Source organism: Colius striatus, chromosome 2 (genome assembly GCF_028858725.1).
Source record: "Colius striatus isolate bColStr4 chromosome 2, bColStr4.1.hap1, whole genome shotgun sequence".
Taxonomy (NCBI): Eukaryota; Metazoa; Chordata; class Aves; order Coliiformes; family Coliidae; genus Colius; species Colius striatus.
Genome location: NC_084760.1, coordinates 76,520,289 through 76,532,309, shown reverse-complemented (window position 1 = coordinate 76,532,309; position 12,021 = coordinate 76,520,289). Strand labels below are relative to the sequence as shown.

The following is a 12,021-nucleotide window of genomic DNA, read 5'->3' as shown; positions in this document are numbered from 1 at the left end:
ACTTGACCATCTAGACAAAATCTAGGAAAAAAAGATTTTAAGTTTCTCATAAATCATTTTATTTGAGCGAAGGACTTGGAAGGAATACTTTTCCAATTTTAGGAAATAAAAATTCTGAATGGGAGAGTTTTGTCTCTGCCACACTTTTGTCTTCACTGCACAGTGAAGCAAGAATAAAGTTCCTATCAAGCCAAAACACTTTCTGTTTTTGAAATTGAAAACAAAAGTGATTTGGAATGTGTAGCTTTAATTGAAAAAGATGTTACTTCAAAAAGTGATACTTTTTTAAAGGTATCTTTTATGTGTCCTTTGCTTTTTCTCAACACTTTGCACATTGTTAATGTGCAAATTATTTGTAGGACAGAGATGTGGTTGTTGAGTATCTCATCTAAAGTAAGTGTAATATCTATGTACATATTTGGGCCAAGAAGCTCTTGAACACTGTTAGCCTGGTCCTTTTGCCAATACGAGAATGTCCCCTCGATTCACGTGTTCAACTTTGCTGTTTAGCTACCTAGTAGTAAAGCCAGCTTGTTCCTGTGCACAGCTGACTCCGAAAATGTGTCCAGAGTCCCATGGGGTTTAAAGTCAAAAGGGCAAGACTAATTATTTATTCTTCTTTCCTCAAAGCACAAAAATATTGTGTCTGAAAGCGGGTGGGGAAGTCATGGGGATAGGAAGTCCTAGGACAGTCTTCAACTGCTCCACCAACTTAGAAAATCACTTAATGGAGCATGGTAAGCTCTGCTGCGTGGTGCTGGCATGCCCTGCTGAAAGAGCATCATGCAAAAGTGAAGTTGATAATTAGGAACTGAGTAATGAGGTTCAGTCTAAAGCTAGTGCTGTAGTAAGGAAAAAGCCTGAAGTTCTGGGAGCTGCTATTTTGCTGGATCCTGGCTGCAAGGGCTTACTAAGCCAGGCTATAGCATCTGTAAGACTGACTAATTATTCAGTATGTATAGCTAAGAGTGTGAGAACAACAGTTACCTTCTACAGGCACTCATCCTACAGTTAATAGCAAAGTGAATGATGTGAACTTGCTCTATTTACCTAGGCAGCTATATCAAGTTGAGAAAAATAGGCATTACCCAGAAGCAGTTTCTGAAAGCATGTAATTCAAAATCCTCCACTATGTTAGTTGCTTTGAACTCCATGAAGCATTATCTGCAGTGACACAGAAGTATGTGGTACTGAATGAACACACCTGCTTGGTTTGCAAACAGCAACAGCCGAAGTAGGAAATCTAGTTGTCTTGGCTTTGTTTTTAATTTATATTTTTTTTAAATGTGGTAAGAGGACATAGAATCATATAAACACACACTTAAAATTAAGCAAGGGAGGATAATGGTTCTGAAATACGGGATTGTTGAAAAAAACACATCATTGTAGAGTGTGAAGTTCTAAAGCTTGAAAGAGGACAACAGTTGATGAAAAGACTATAAAACCCAAAACAAATACAACTCAATGGAAAACCTTCCAACTGTTTCCACTTACTTTCTTTTTGAAGCCCTATCTTTTTTGTGTTTTCCTAGTTACTACAGTATATTATATGGGTCATAATGTGAGATGTAAAATATAGTAAATATACTGAAAACATACTGAAAGTGTTGTCTTTTATGAATCTCAGGTATGGCATCATATTAGAGAAGGTCAACTTTCAGAGAGCTTCACCAATCAATTTCCAACAAAGGTATGTATGGGATTTTAAGACACTATTTCAGTTAGTTTATTTACTCATAAAAAAATAATTTATTGACATATAATTTCTTTTTGCAGGCATCCATGATCAAAAGGATGCTTTCAAAAGACCCTTCGGGAAGATACTCTGCATCTGAAATACTTGCTTTTTCAAAGTCTGATCCTAAAAACAACTCACTTAGAGCTCATACTCAGTAAATGCCCTTTTAAAAGGCTTTCAAACTGCGTTTAAATCCAGAGCTTGATGTATGTTGTAATTGATGAACTATCCATGAGTGTCAGAGCACCGGCAAGACTTGAGATATATTGTCATCTTGGTGTTTTGCCTTCCTGGCAGTGAGGAGCTCATCTGCCAAAAGCGCTACATCCCCATTCCTGCCCTTCAGCTACAAACCAGGAGAGTGTACTTCTGACAGCAGTTGCCGTTTTTACCTGGAAACACAGGTTCTGAATGAGCTTGAACTGTATTATACGATAACTACAAGGAACCTAGTCCTTGGCCTGACACCAGCTTGGTCTATGAGACAACTGTACAAATCCCTGTATACACATTCTTTACATGTGCTGCATCCATTATCAGTTGACATTAGCTACTGCTTTCTGTGGAAGAAGTGCTGTCTTGTGGTGTGTGATCTAAACCTTCCTGATTAATAGAATCACAGGCTGGTAGGGGTTTGGACCTTTAGAGATCATCTGGTCCAGCCCCCCTGCAGAAGCAGGTCAACCTAGATCAGGTCATATAGGAGAATGCTCCCATTAATACCAAGACTAATTTTCATAGAAAAGATACTAGGATTTGGTGTGGGTTACTTTTCACTGAATTCCAATTCTTTAAGGTGAACTATCTTATCTTTACATACCTGTTGAATACCTAGCACCTTCAGTACTTCGAAAGTAAAATTACATATTTTTAAAACAAGCATTCCTTGAGAATGTAAATGTTAAGCATTCAGCTTATAGGAACTCTAGTTTATATTTTTTCTAAACTTGCAGAAGCCTCCCTCAGGTTTTTAGTGTTTTTCTTGAAGGAACACTGTTCTGGTTTAGCAAGGAGCAGCTTTTGGCTTAGTAACAGGGGGAGCGGGTTGCAGTGAAGACCCGGTAAAGAGTTTGCGGACTCTCCCCCGGCTCCTGGGTTCACACCCACCTCCGGCCCGGCTGGGCCAATCTGGCGCCTCTGCCATCACTAGGGGACGGGAATTCGGAATGCGAGGCGGGAGGTGTATGAGTGATACAAGATGGAGGTGACCACGCAGACCCTTCAGCCAGAGGAGGAAGGAAGGAGAAGCAATAGACCAGAGACCCCTCTGCAAGCCGTGGCGAGAATGCAAGCTGTGCCCCTGCAACCTATGGAGGTCCATGGCAGGACCGACAGTTACCAGCAGCTCCGTATGAGTGAGCCCGGACGGGCGAGGGACTGTGTGGGGAGACGGCCATGGCCCAGGCCGTGCTGGAGAGCCTGCACGCCGCAGAGCAGCCCCACACGAGAGGCAAAGAGGAGCTGCAGCCTTTGGAATAAGTGCGCGTCGGAGCAGCCCGTGCACGGCTGCCATGCGTGTGAGTTACCCCACGGACTTGCAGGGAGGAGTGGTGTGGGGTTCACCCGTCCTGAAGAGGGACAAACGGCAGAAGCTATCAGGAGCAGACTAACTGAAACCCCCACTGCCTGCCCCCCCAAACCGTTCAGGGGGGGACAGGGTAAAAACCCCAGGATCAGGGCTCTGAGCCCGGGAAGAGGGGAGGTGTGGCAAGAAGGTGTTCTTAAAAAGGCTGGTTGGACTCTTCATTGATGTATTACTCTGTGTTGTTTCATTTTGATTATGTTTTGGTTTTTGGGGGTATGTTTTAGTTGATGTTACATTAAATTGGTTTTTTTTCTGTTTTCTTCCCCAAACCGAGTAGCCTGCTCTGTTTTGTCCTGAACCTGAAGCAATTAAGCTCTCCCTGCCCTTCAGCAATTCTCAGCCACTTCGGTACTCGAGGCTAATCTTGGTCTTTGTTCCCTGATGGGCCTAAACCACGACAAACACTTAAGGTGTTCTTAATACAGCAAAATTCTCCAGAGTTTTCTCAGTCATAACTGTTTGGAATCCTGTGCTGAGAGCATGCCTTAAAGATTCTCTCCCATACTGCTAGCTTTCCATGCCTTACTGTAATACTGAGGCATGCCTGACCCTTAACAAGTGTACTGAGGGCCAATAATGCCCTTCTTGTCAGCTCCACAAAAGGGAACAGCAGTTTCTGTTGCTCAGTTATACACCCCACAGAGTTCAGACTCACCTGGACTGGGAAAAAACCTGAATAATATAAATGAAAGCATAGTAGTTTTTATATTCTTATTGAAATGATTGTAATCTGCAGCATGTATTTGTTGTTAAATAAGAATCTTATTATACATCCCTTTGCATGGCCTGAAGTGTTTTTTTTTTTAACCTCATTTTCCTGAGTCACAATTATAGAATCACAGAATAGTTGGGGTTGGAAGGGACCTTAAGGATCATCTAGTTCCAACACCCCTGCCATGGTCAGGGACAATTTGCGTTAGACCAGGTTGCTTAAAGTCCCATCCAGTCTGGCCTGAACACTGCCAGAGAAGGGGCATCCACAGTCTCTCTGGGCAACCTGTGCCAGTGCCTCACCCCCCTCCCAGCAAAGAACGTCTTCCTAATCTTATATCTATCTTATTTCAGTTTGAAGCCATTACTTCTTGTCCTATCACTACTTGCTCTTATAAAATGTCCCTCCCCAGCTTTCTTGTAGGCCCCCTTTAGGTACTGGAAGGCTGTTTCCCTGAAACAACCCCAACTTCCTCAGCCTGTCTTCAAAGTAGAGGCGTTCCATCATTTTTGTAGCCCTCTTCTCGACCTGCTTCAGCAGGTCCATGTCCTTCCTGTACTAAGGACGCCAGAGCTGCATGCAGCACTGCAGGTGGGGGTCTCATGAGGGTGGAGTAGAGGGGCAGAATCACCTCCCTTGACCTGCTGGCCACACTGCTTTTGATGCAGCCCCAGGACAGAGTCGACTTTGAGCTGAAAGTACACATTGCTGGCTCATACTTAAGTTTTTCATTCACCAACATCCTCCTCTGTGGGGCTGCTCTCAGTCCACTCTCCACTGAGGCTGTATTTGTACTTGGTTTGTACTGTCCTGACCCATGTGCAGGACCTTGCACTTGACCTTGCTAAACCTCATGAGGTTCACATGGGCCCACCTCTTAAGCCTGTCCAGGTCCCTCCCTTCTCTCCTGCATGTCAGCTGCACCACAGAGCTCAGTATCATTGCCAGACTTGCTGAGGGAACGCTCATTCCCACTGTCCATGTTGCTGACAAAGAAGCTGGTCCCAATACTGACCTCTGAGACCACCACTCGGGGCTGGTCTCTGCTTGGACATTGAACTGTTAAACACAATCATCTGAGTGTGACAATCCAGTCAATTCCTTATCCACGTGGTCCATCCATCAAATCCATGTCTCCCCAACTTACAGACCAGGATGTTGTGCAGGACAGCATCAAAAGCTTTGCAGAAGTCCAGGTGGATGACATCAGGTTCTATTCCCTTATCCCCCAATACCAAAAACTCAGTAGTAGCAAGCCACCAAACTTGTCAGATGTGATTTGCTCTTAGTGAAGCCATTTTGGCTGCCACCAATCACTTCCTCATTTTCCATGTGTCTTAGGGCTAGCTTCCAGAACGGTGTGCTCTGTGATGTTGCTTGGCCCAGAGGTGAGACTGACTGGCCTGTAGTTCCCCTGTCTTTGTTTTTTGCTTTGTAAAACAGGGCCCGTGTTTCCTCTTTTACAGTCACTGGGACCTTCACCAGACTGCCACAACTTGTGGACCATCAGGTTCCTTAAATGGTCTGAAACACTTCTATAGTGGCAGTTCTTCGTTCTTCCAGAACCTGCCTTTTCTTTCTGCAACTTCAGCAGTGTGGCCAGAGCACTTGCCAGTGAAGACTGGAGCAAGAAAGTCACCATGTACCTCAGCCTTTTCCATATCCCAGGGTAAGCAGGTCTCTCATTTCCTTCTAGCAGGGGCCGATGCTTTCCTAGTCTTCCTTTTATCACTGGTGTAGATATGGAAGCCTCTGATGTCCCTGGACAGATTTAATTCTATCAGGGCTTTCCTTGCCTGCTCCCTGGCTGGAATACATATTATTCTGGACTAATTAGTATTTCTTTGCAGTGGTCAGGACCTCAGAGGAATGATATCCAGAACACAGATGAAATACCACCAGTTCCACTTCCCTTTCACCTATAAAACTACTCATAATAAGAAAATTTGTATGTGACCATCTTTGGCTGAATATCCTTTACAGTCCAAGAAAGATCACCCATAATACCATTACCTTCTCACTGTTAAGTAAATACTGAGCTTGTCCCTGTAGACTCTTTTGCATAGTATTTGTATACTTCAGCAGTACCTTTTTATTAGTGACTGTTTACAGTAGCAATTGCTGTTCCCTAAAAGGTCTACTAAAATGTATTTTTATATTAAAAAAAGCAACTCAACAACATGATCTGGTACTGTTTAGTTATGCAAAATACACCCCTTCACATACAACAGAACACTGGTTCAAATAATGTCACTGTAATGTTTCAGGCTTTTTTTTCCTCATCAGGTCTAAGACACTAGAGAAAAAAAAGTGAGTCTGGTATTTAGTCATCTCTAAAGATGAAAAAAAACCAACCCCATATAACACATTATACAACACAGTAACTAGCCAATATTTATTCCCTTACTAAAATCTGAATTTTATTATCAGCTGATCTTGTTCCACTGGGGCAAGGCATAACCAAAGTCCATGGAGGGTTTAACCTGCCTCGATTACGGTAGTTCAATTGTGAATGCAGAGTTTTCATTCCTATTGAATTGTACATCAAGTAGAAAGTCTGTAAGATGCTTCAGAAATGTGAGATTAACCAATCAATATAACTGTTACTCTGCATTCTTTGGTGTGAATTCTTCAGTATGGCTCAACTCTGACCTTTGTAAAAGATATTCTGAGCTATATATACTTATCTAAGATTCCTTCCTTTAGAAAGGCTTCAGTCATGATCTGCAGCACTGTCTCCAGGGCAGTTTGAAGATAAATCTTCAGAGTCTACAGGATTAGCAAAGAAAAAGTGAGCAATTCCAGCTCAGAGGAGGAGAAAAAGCAGCATTGCTAGAATTATTTGAAAACATTAGGTAAAGCAGATTAAATAGAATTGGAGTTTTGCACGTTATGAATTCCAAGCTTTGTTTGAAAATAGCATATGCCAGTTCTACCTTCATTTGATGCAGCAGTGTTCTCTTTCAGAAACCCCTGCAAGCTTTCACAGCTTTTTTTAGGTACTAATTTTAATCTCTCCATTTTGTTTCTCAAAATAAAGTTAATATGAAAACCAATTCAAATAAAATACCAGCATGGTTGGTTGGAGGTTAGTTTTCTGTGAATTGGCTTATAGTAAAAATGTACAAAACTTTGTGCCACAACCAGTAACATAAAAGGAAAATTTACTGCATAGATTTAAGGACTGCAGTAAGAGAAACGTAAAGGATATATTGTACTTTTTAAGTTTAGCTGCATAAGGTAAGTAAAACACAAGACACGTTTACTCTCACCTTCGTAGGTTGTTCCACACCAAATGCAATAGAAGTGTTGTTGTCTCAAATAGGCAGTCAGGATGTGTAGCTTCTCTGGTACCTAGAGAGATGCACAGGTATGCAATCATCTGGGGTTCGTGTGATATAAAAGGCACTAGCTTTGCTGAAATAGATTGTTTAACCTTTTGCAATGGAAAAGCTACCCAATACTATAGCTCAGTAAGGTATGAAGTTTCCCAAATTTGTAGCACTGGAATTCACGGTCTCTGGAAAAATTAATGGCTACTGTTTGCTTATCCTCCTTTCCAACTACGAAATCTGCAATGAAGAGAGAGGTAAAGCTATAACCTAGCTACCTTATTTCAAGTATGTATTTTTTGTGGAATTTTTCACACTGAATCTCTGCAAATGAAACACAGGGCTAACAGCTGTGTAACCTAGTTACCAAAAAAACCGGGAATTCCCACTGTGTCCTTCTTGAGATAACTTGTGAAGCATTTTCACAAATCACTTAGTGATTCCAATATTCAGCCCAAGACATGAGACAAGACAGCTAAAATTAAAGCTCCAAAGTGAGTAACTTTGAACAAGTCCACGATCTTGCATATCTTGGCTAAGACTGAAAACTGTTCAGAATTTAACTCTTTTTCCAAAGATCAATGTCAAAACAATGAGCAATAGAAGAGTAGTTTAATGTTTTATATTTTATCATGTGACTGCTATAAAGATCTCTGCTCTAGGTTGGACAGAGGCCACTCGCTAAACTTTGGAAAACTATGTACACATACATATATTTTTAAAGGAATATTATATTTAATTCTGAGTCAAGCCATAACTTTAGTTGCAGAGCTTACACTTAACTCTGAGCTTGTGCAATCATCTTCCTTGTCTTCCTCATCCTCTTGAGGTTCCAGCCAATACCAAGTCTCCTTGGGAACGTCAATATCCTTAAATAACAAGGGATTTCAATGAAGATTATCTGCTTTTGTAGGTTTGCTTGTAAGGTGCTGGCTAAAGCAAATTTCCTGTAGGTGAGGTGTTAGGTTTTAAAACTTTCCTATATAGTATAACTGAGAACTACTGAAGCTGTAGTGAGAAACTAACACCTTTTTACAAACAAGTACACGCTATCATTAAGTTCTACTCCATCAATATGTTCATCATGTGTAACAATCTCCCACTGAGGCTGTGAACAGATACTCTTTTTTTTATCAGTTGAAGGCATGCTGCTTCAAGTTATTTTATCAAGAGATCACCACCGCTTTCCTAATTCATCTCAGGTAAAGTTAAAGGAGGAAGAGTCCACCAAGATATCTAAGCTAATTAAGTCAACTTTGAAGCAGACTAAGGAGTATCAAACAATCTCTGCAGAACCCTTGGATTGATCTTAACCTCTAACAGGTTAACAGAGAAAAGAAAAACACTTTGAAGTCTTCAAATTGCAAAATCTTATAGTAGTTATTTGCTACCACCCATGTTACAGCCTGCAGGTGAAAGGTACTTTGTTTTGGGTTTGTTTTTTGTTTAAACACTTCTTTGGTGAATATGCTGAAGCCCTCGATGATGATCCCAATCTTTGGAGATACTCAAGTGCTGCCTGGACATGGTCCTGGACCAGCTGCTTTAGGTGACCCTGCTTCAGAAGGAGGGTTGAACAAGACCTCTAGAGTCTCTTCCAGTGTCAACCATTCTGTGATGATGTTACTCCTCTCCTGAAGCAAACAGCACCATCATTTAGGACAGCCTGACACTGGCTACTGAAAGATATGCAAACAGCTCCTAAGTAACCACAAAGATGAAGAGGCAAAAGCAGGTAAGCTCTGATGATGCAAAGTAACACAAGTCCTCACATAAGGTACCAAGAGCTTGACAGCCACCTTGAAATATCTTAATGGTGCAAACATAAAATTGAAGTGTTGCCAAACATCAAGACTTCAGGCTAGTTATGCCACAATCTTAGTGGTTCAATTCTTGGAAGTTCTCTATTTTGTTTGTAGCCTATATCTCTACCCTAGAAGCCTTCCTTCTAACACTCAAAAATATAGGTCTCACTTTTTCCATATCTAATTGCTGGCAGGCTCTCTGGCTTTTCCGGAGGTCCCCTTCCACCTTACGTTCTTCTTGTTTGTTTTTGAATCTCACCCTGTTAAGAAAAAGTAGATAGGTAAAATAAGCAGGCAGATACACAACGAGATGCATTGCAGGCAACAGTTTCTCTACAGTAGAAAAGCTAAGATTAACCCTGTTCATTCTCCTAGACCAGGACAACAAGGAACATGTCCTTCTGACGTTTCTGTGAGAGCATATGTGTATTTTTTGGGAATAATACCTTTAAGACAGTGTTTTTTTGATTACATTATACTGAACACTATTTCTTCAGCAGGTTTTCATAAGACATCTGCAACAGATACAGCTTTCCCTAGGCTTTCCTTCTTCATCTATAACAAGCAAATCAGGAGAAGAAAAAACCAGTAAAACCTAAATAAACTTACCCTGAATTTTATAATCATTTAAACAATGTTACTGAGGATTTATCTTACTGAGAGAGATTACTTTTTTATGCTTTAAAAAGCTGCAGATTACTTGAGAAAACTTAAGACTATTGTTTGCATTATTAACATGTTCAAAAATAAATGCTACAGCAACATTCTCTTACAGTGACAATGTTCATCTGCTTTTGCTTTAGAACTAAGAAGCAATTACTCTATTTCAACTCTTGTCTTTCATTCAAAACTAGTAGCACATTAACCAAACTTAAAGCGTAAAAAGAAGCGTTGTTTAGACATTGCTTGGAATATCAGCTACATCATTTTACCTGAACTGATCTGCAGCTTGTTCATTTGCTTGTTTTTTCATATGGAGTTTTTGTCTGTAGTTTTCCAGTTTTTCCTCAGCCTTTCGCTTTTTCAGCTCCTCATGACCAAGCCCACTTCTACCTATGTAAAGTTCAAAAGATTAATTTTAGCAGCTGAGAAGTTCCGACACCCAACTAAGTATGTTAGAAAGTACCACAAACCTGTTTTTATGTTCAGAGGAATAGGTTCAACAATGCCTCCTCCTGTGAGGGGGGGAAAAAAATAGGTCAATTTAAGAAACCCAGTCTCTCAAAGTGTGATTTGTGCAGGATATTCAAATAGATAAGCTGCTTCTGCCATATGATTCTATGATTAAATAGATACATTTTCTTGTGATTTTATTGCAAGTTGAAAAACACCAAGTCAATGTACATTTAGTGTGTTACCCAGCTAAACTGGAACGCTCTTTTTTGGCTTGTCTCCTAGATTCTGATATACTTTTTTTTCAGGAGAGTACTCAACTGCAATAAAATGGTGTTTACCTAACAGGTGTAACACTCCCGCGATGAAGACTGCTTTGTTATAGTCTTCTGTAGCTTTTTTCATTCTAGAATCTCACAACTTGACAAAGATGTAGAAGAAAAAGAATCTGTTTGGGCCAGTTCATTTCCCAACTGTCTGCTACAAACAAGCCAAACTGGCATGGCAATCATTTATGCTTTGGTTGTAGTGAATTTACTACATCTCCTAAGGCTTCATAAGGGTAAGATACTGCATACCATTTCTTCTTCAGAAACTATAAGTCCCAAAAGGGAATGATTTTTTTTGAGCACTACTTAGCTTTGCAAGACCATGAAAACATCCTTAATGCAATTCCTGTAGGCATGCACAAATGGAAGTGCATTTACTGAGCAGCAAGTAATGCTGCTTCCCTCGCATCTCTTGATAATCCAGACCATTTCTGCTTCAGTTTTTAGCTCTTAGCTTTTATTCTGCCACTTCACAGTTCAATAACGCTAGGACTCACAAGAGGCATTTATTGACTTTGTCTGCAAAGCTACAGTCTGTAAAATATAAAGGTACACCCGCATACAGGTATAGGCTGTGACAAGCTTACCACTTTTGCCGAGGGCCTGGCCACTCTTGTAGCCCATTTTCTGGAGTAGAGCAAAGCCTTTGTTTTCATTGCCCAATGCACTTTTCAATACCAAGTCACGTCTCTCTTTTTCTTCTTCTTTTATGCTTTTCTGTCTGTTCTTCTCATTGGCTTCTTTTTGCTTTTCCTCTTTCTGAATAGCTTCCTTCAGCCGTCTCACCATGGGCAGGCCTGGCCTTACATCTTGCCTGAGAGTTAACAATTCCACCAAATATTAGCACTTTTTATTTTTTCCGTGTTTACAACCACTGAAGGGGGAAATAAAAAAAAAAAAAAAGACATCTACTTACTTAAGAAACAAGTCAGACATGTAGTCTTCCTCTTCATCTTCCTCCATCTTCAGTACGCGTGCCCTGTCCCGGCCTTTTCCTATAACCACCAGCAACACGTTATATTTCTCTGCGAATGACCTGAAACGCAGGATCCGCTTTTAACTAGAGACATTTGCCGCTCGGTACGCGGCCGGAGCCTGAGGGGGCTGACGGACGAAAACACCGGGAAACCCGGGCCGAGCCGCCCTCTTCCCTCCCACGAGCCACCCGCGCCAGGCTTCACACCCACAGCGCGTTACCCCCGACCACCGACGGCCACGACCCCTCGCAACCCCCGAAGCCTTCACCCACCGCTGCGACGCAGCCGTTGAAGTGACTCGCGTACTGCCTCCGCCGAGCCCGGCCCGGCTCATTTACAGCGCTTGCGCACGGCCACCCCCGCCCGGCGGCGCCTGCGCGCCTCCCTCTTCCTGCTGCGCGGCCGCAGGTACCTCTGTGCTGCCGAGGTG

General features: G+C 41.7%; 2 protein-coding genes across 12 annotated transcripts in view; one reads left to right on the top strand and one right to left on the bottom strand.

Moving 5' to 3' along the window:
- The window catches only part of EIF2AK2 (eukaryotic translation initiation factor 2 alpha kinase 2), a 23,566-nt gene extending 19,468 nt beyond the window's left edge, over positions 1–4,098 (top strand). For all 3 annotated transcript variants that reach the window (XM_061991147.1, XM_010207687.2, XM_061991148.1), the window contains 2 exons: positions 1,628–1,690; positions 1,777–4,098. In XM_061991147.1, coding sequence (XP_061847131.1) covers positions 1,628–1,690; positions 1,777–1,896 — 183 coding nt within the window. In that variant the 3' untranslated portion in view covers positions 1,897–4,098. The remainder of the gene's footprint in view (positions 1–1,627; positions 1,691–1,776) is intronic.
- Positions 1–12,021, bottom strand: part of GPATCH11 (G-patch domain containing 11) — a 14,999-nt gene extending 2,978 nt beyond the window's left edge. For 3 of the 9 annotated variants that reach the window (XM_061991151.1, XM_061991156.1, XM_061991150.1), the window contains exons 1-8: positions 11,864–11,955; positions 11,531–11,650; positions 11,202–11,428; positions 10,306–10,347; positions 10,105–10,225; positions 9,342–9,432; positions 8,144–8,236; positions 7,308–7,389 (exon numbers count right to left, since the gene is read on the bottom strand). In XM_061991151.1, coding sequence (XP_061847135.1) covers positions 7,308–7,389; positions 8,144–8,236; positions 9,342–9,432; positions 10,105–10,225; positions 10,306–10,347; positions 11,202–11,428; positions 11,531–11,650; positions 11,864–11,925 — 838 coding nt within the window. In that variant the 5' untranslated portion in view covers positions 11,926–11,955. Of the gene's footprint in view, positions 1–6,216; positions 6,805–7,307; positions 7,390–8,143; positions 8,237–9,341; positions 9,433–10,104; positions 10,226–10,305; positions 10,348–11,201; positions 11,429–11,530; positions 11,651–11,863; positions 11,956–12,003 lie in introns of those variants that run through there. The other 6 variants (XM_061991153.1, XM_061991154.1, XM_061991155.1 and 3 more) reach the window with 5 other exon arrangements.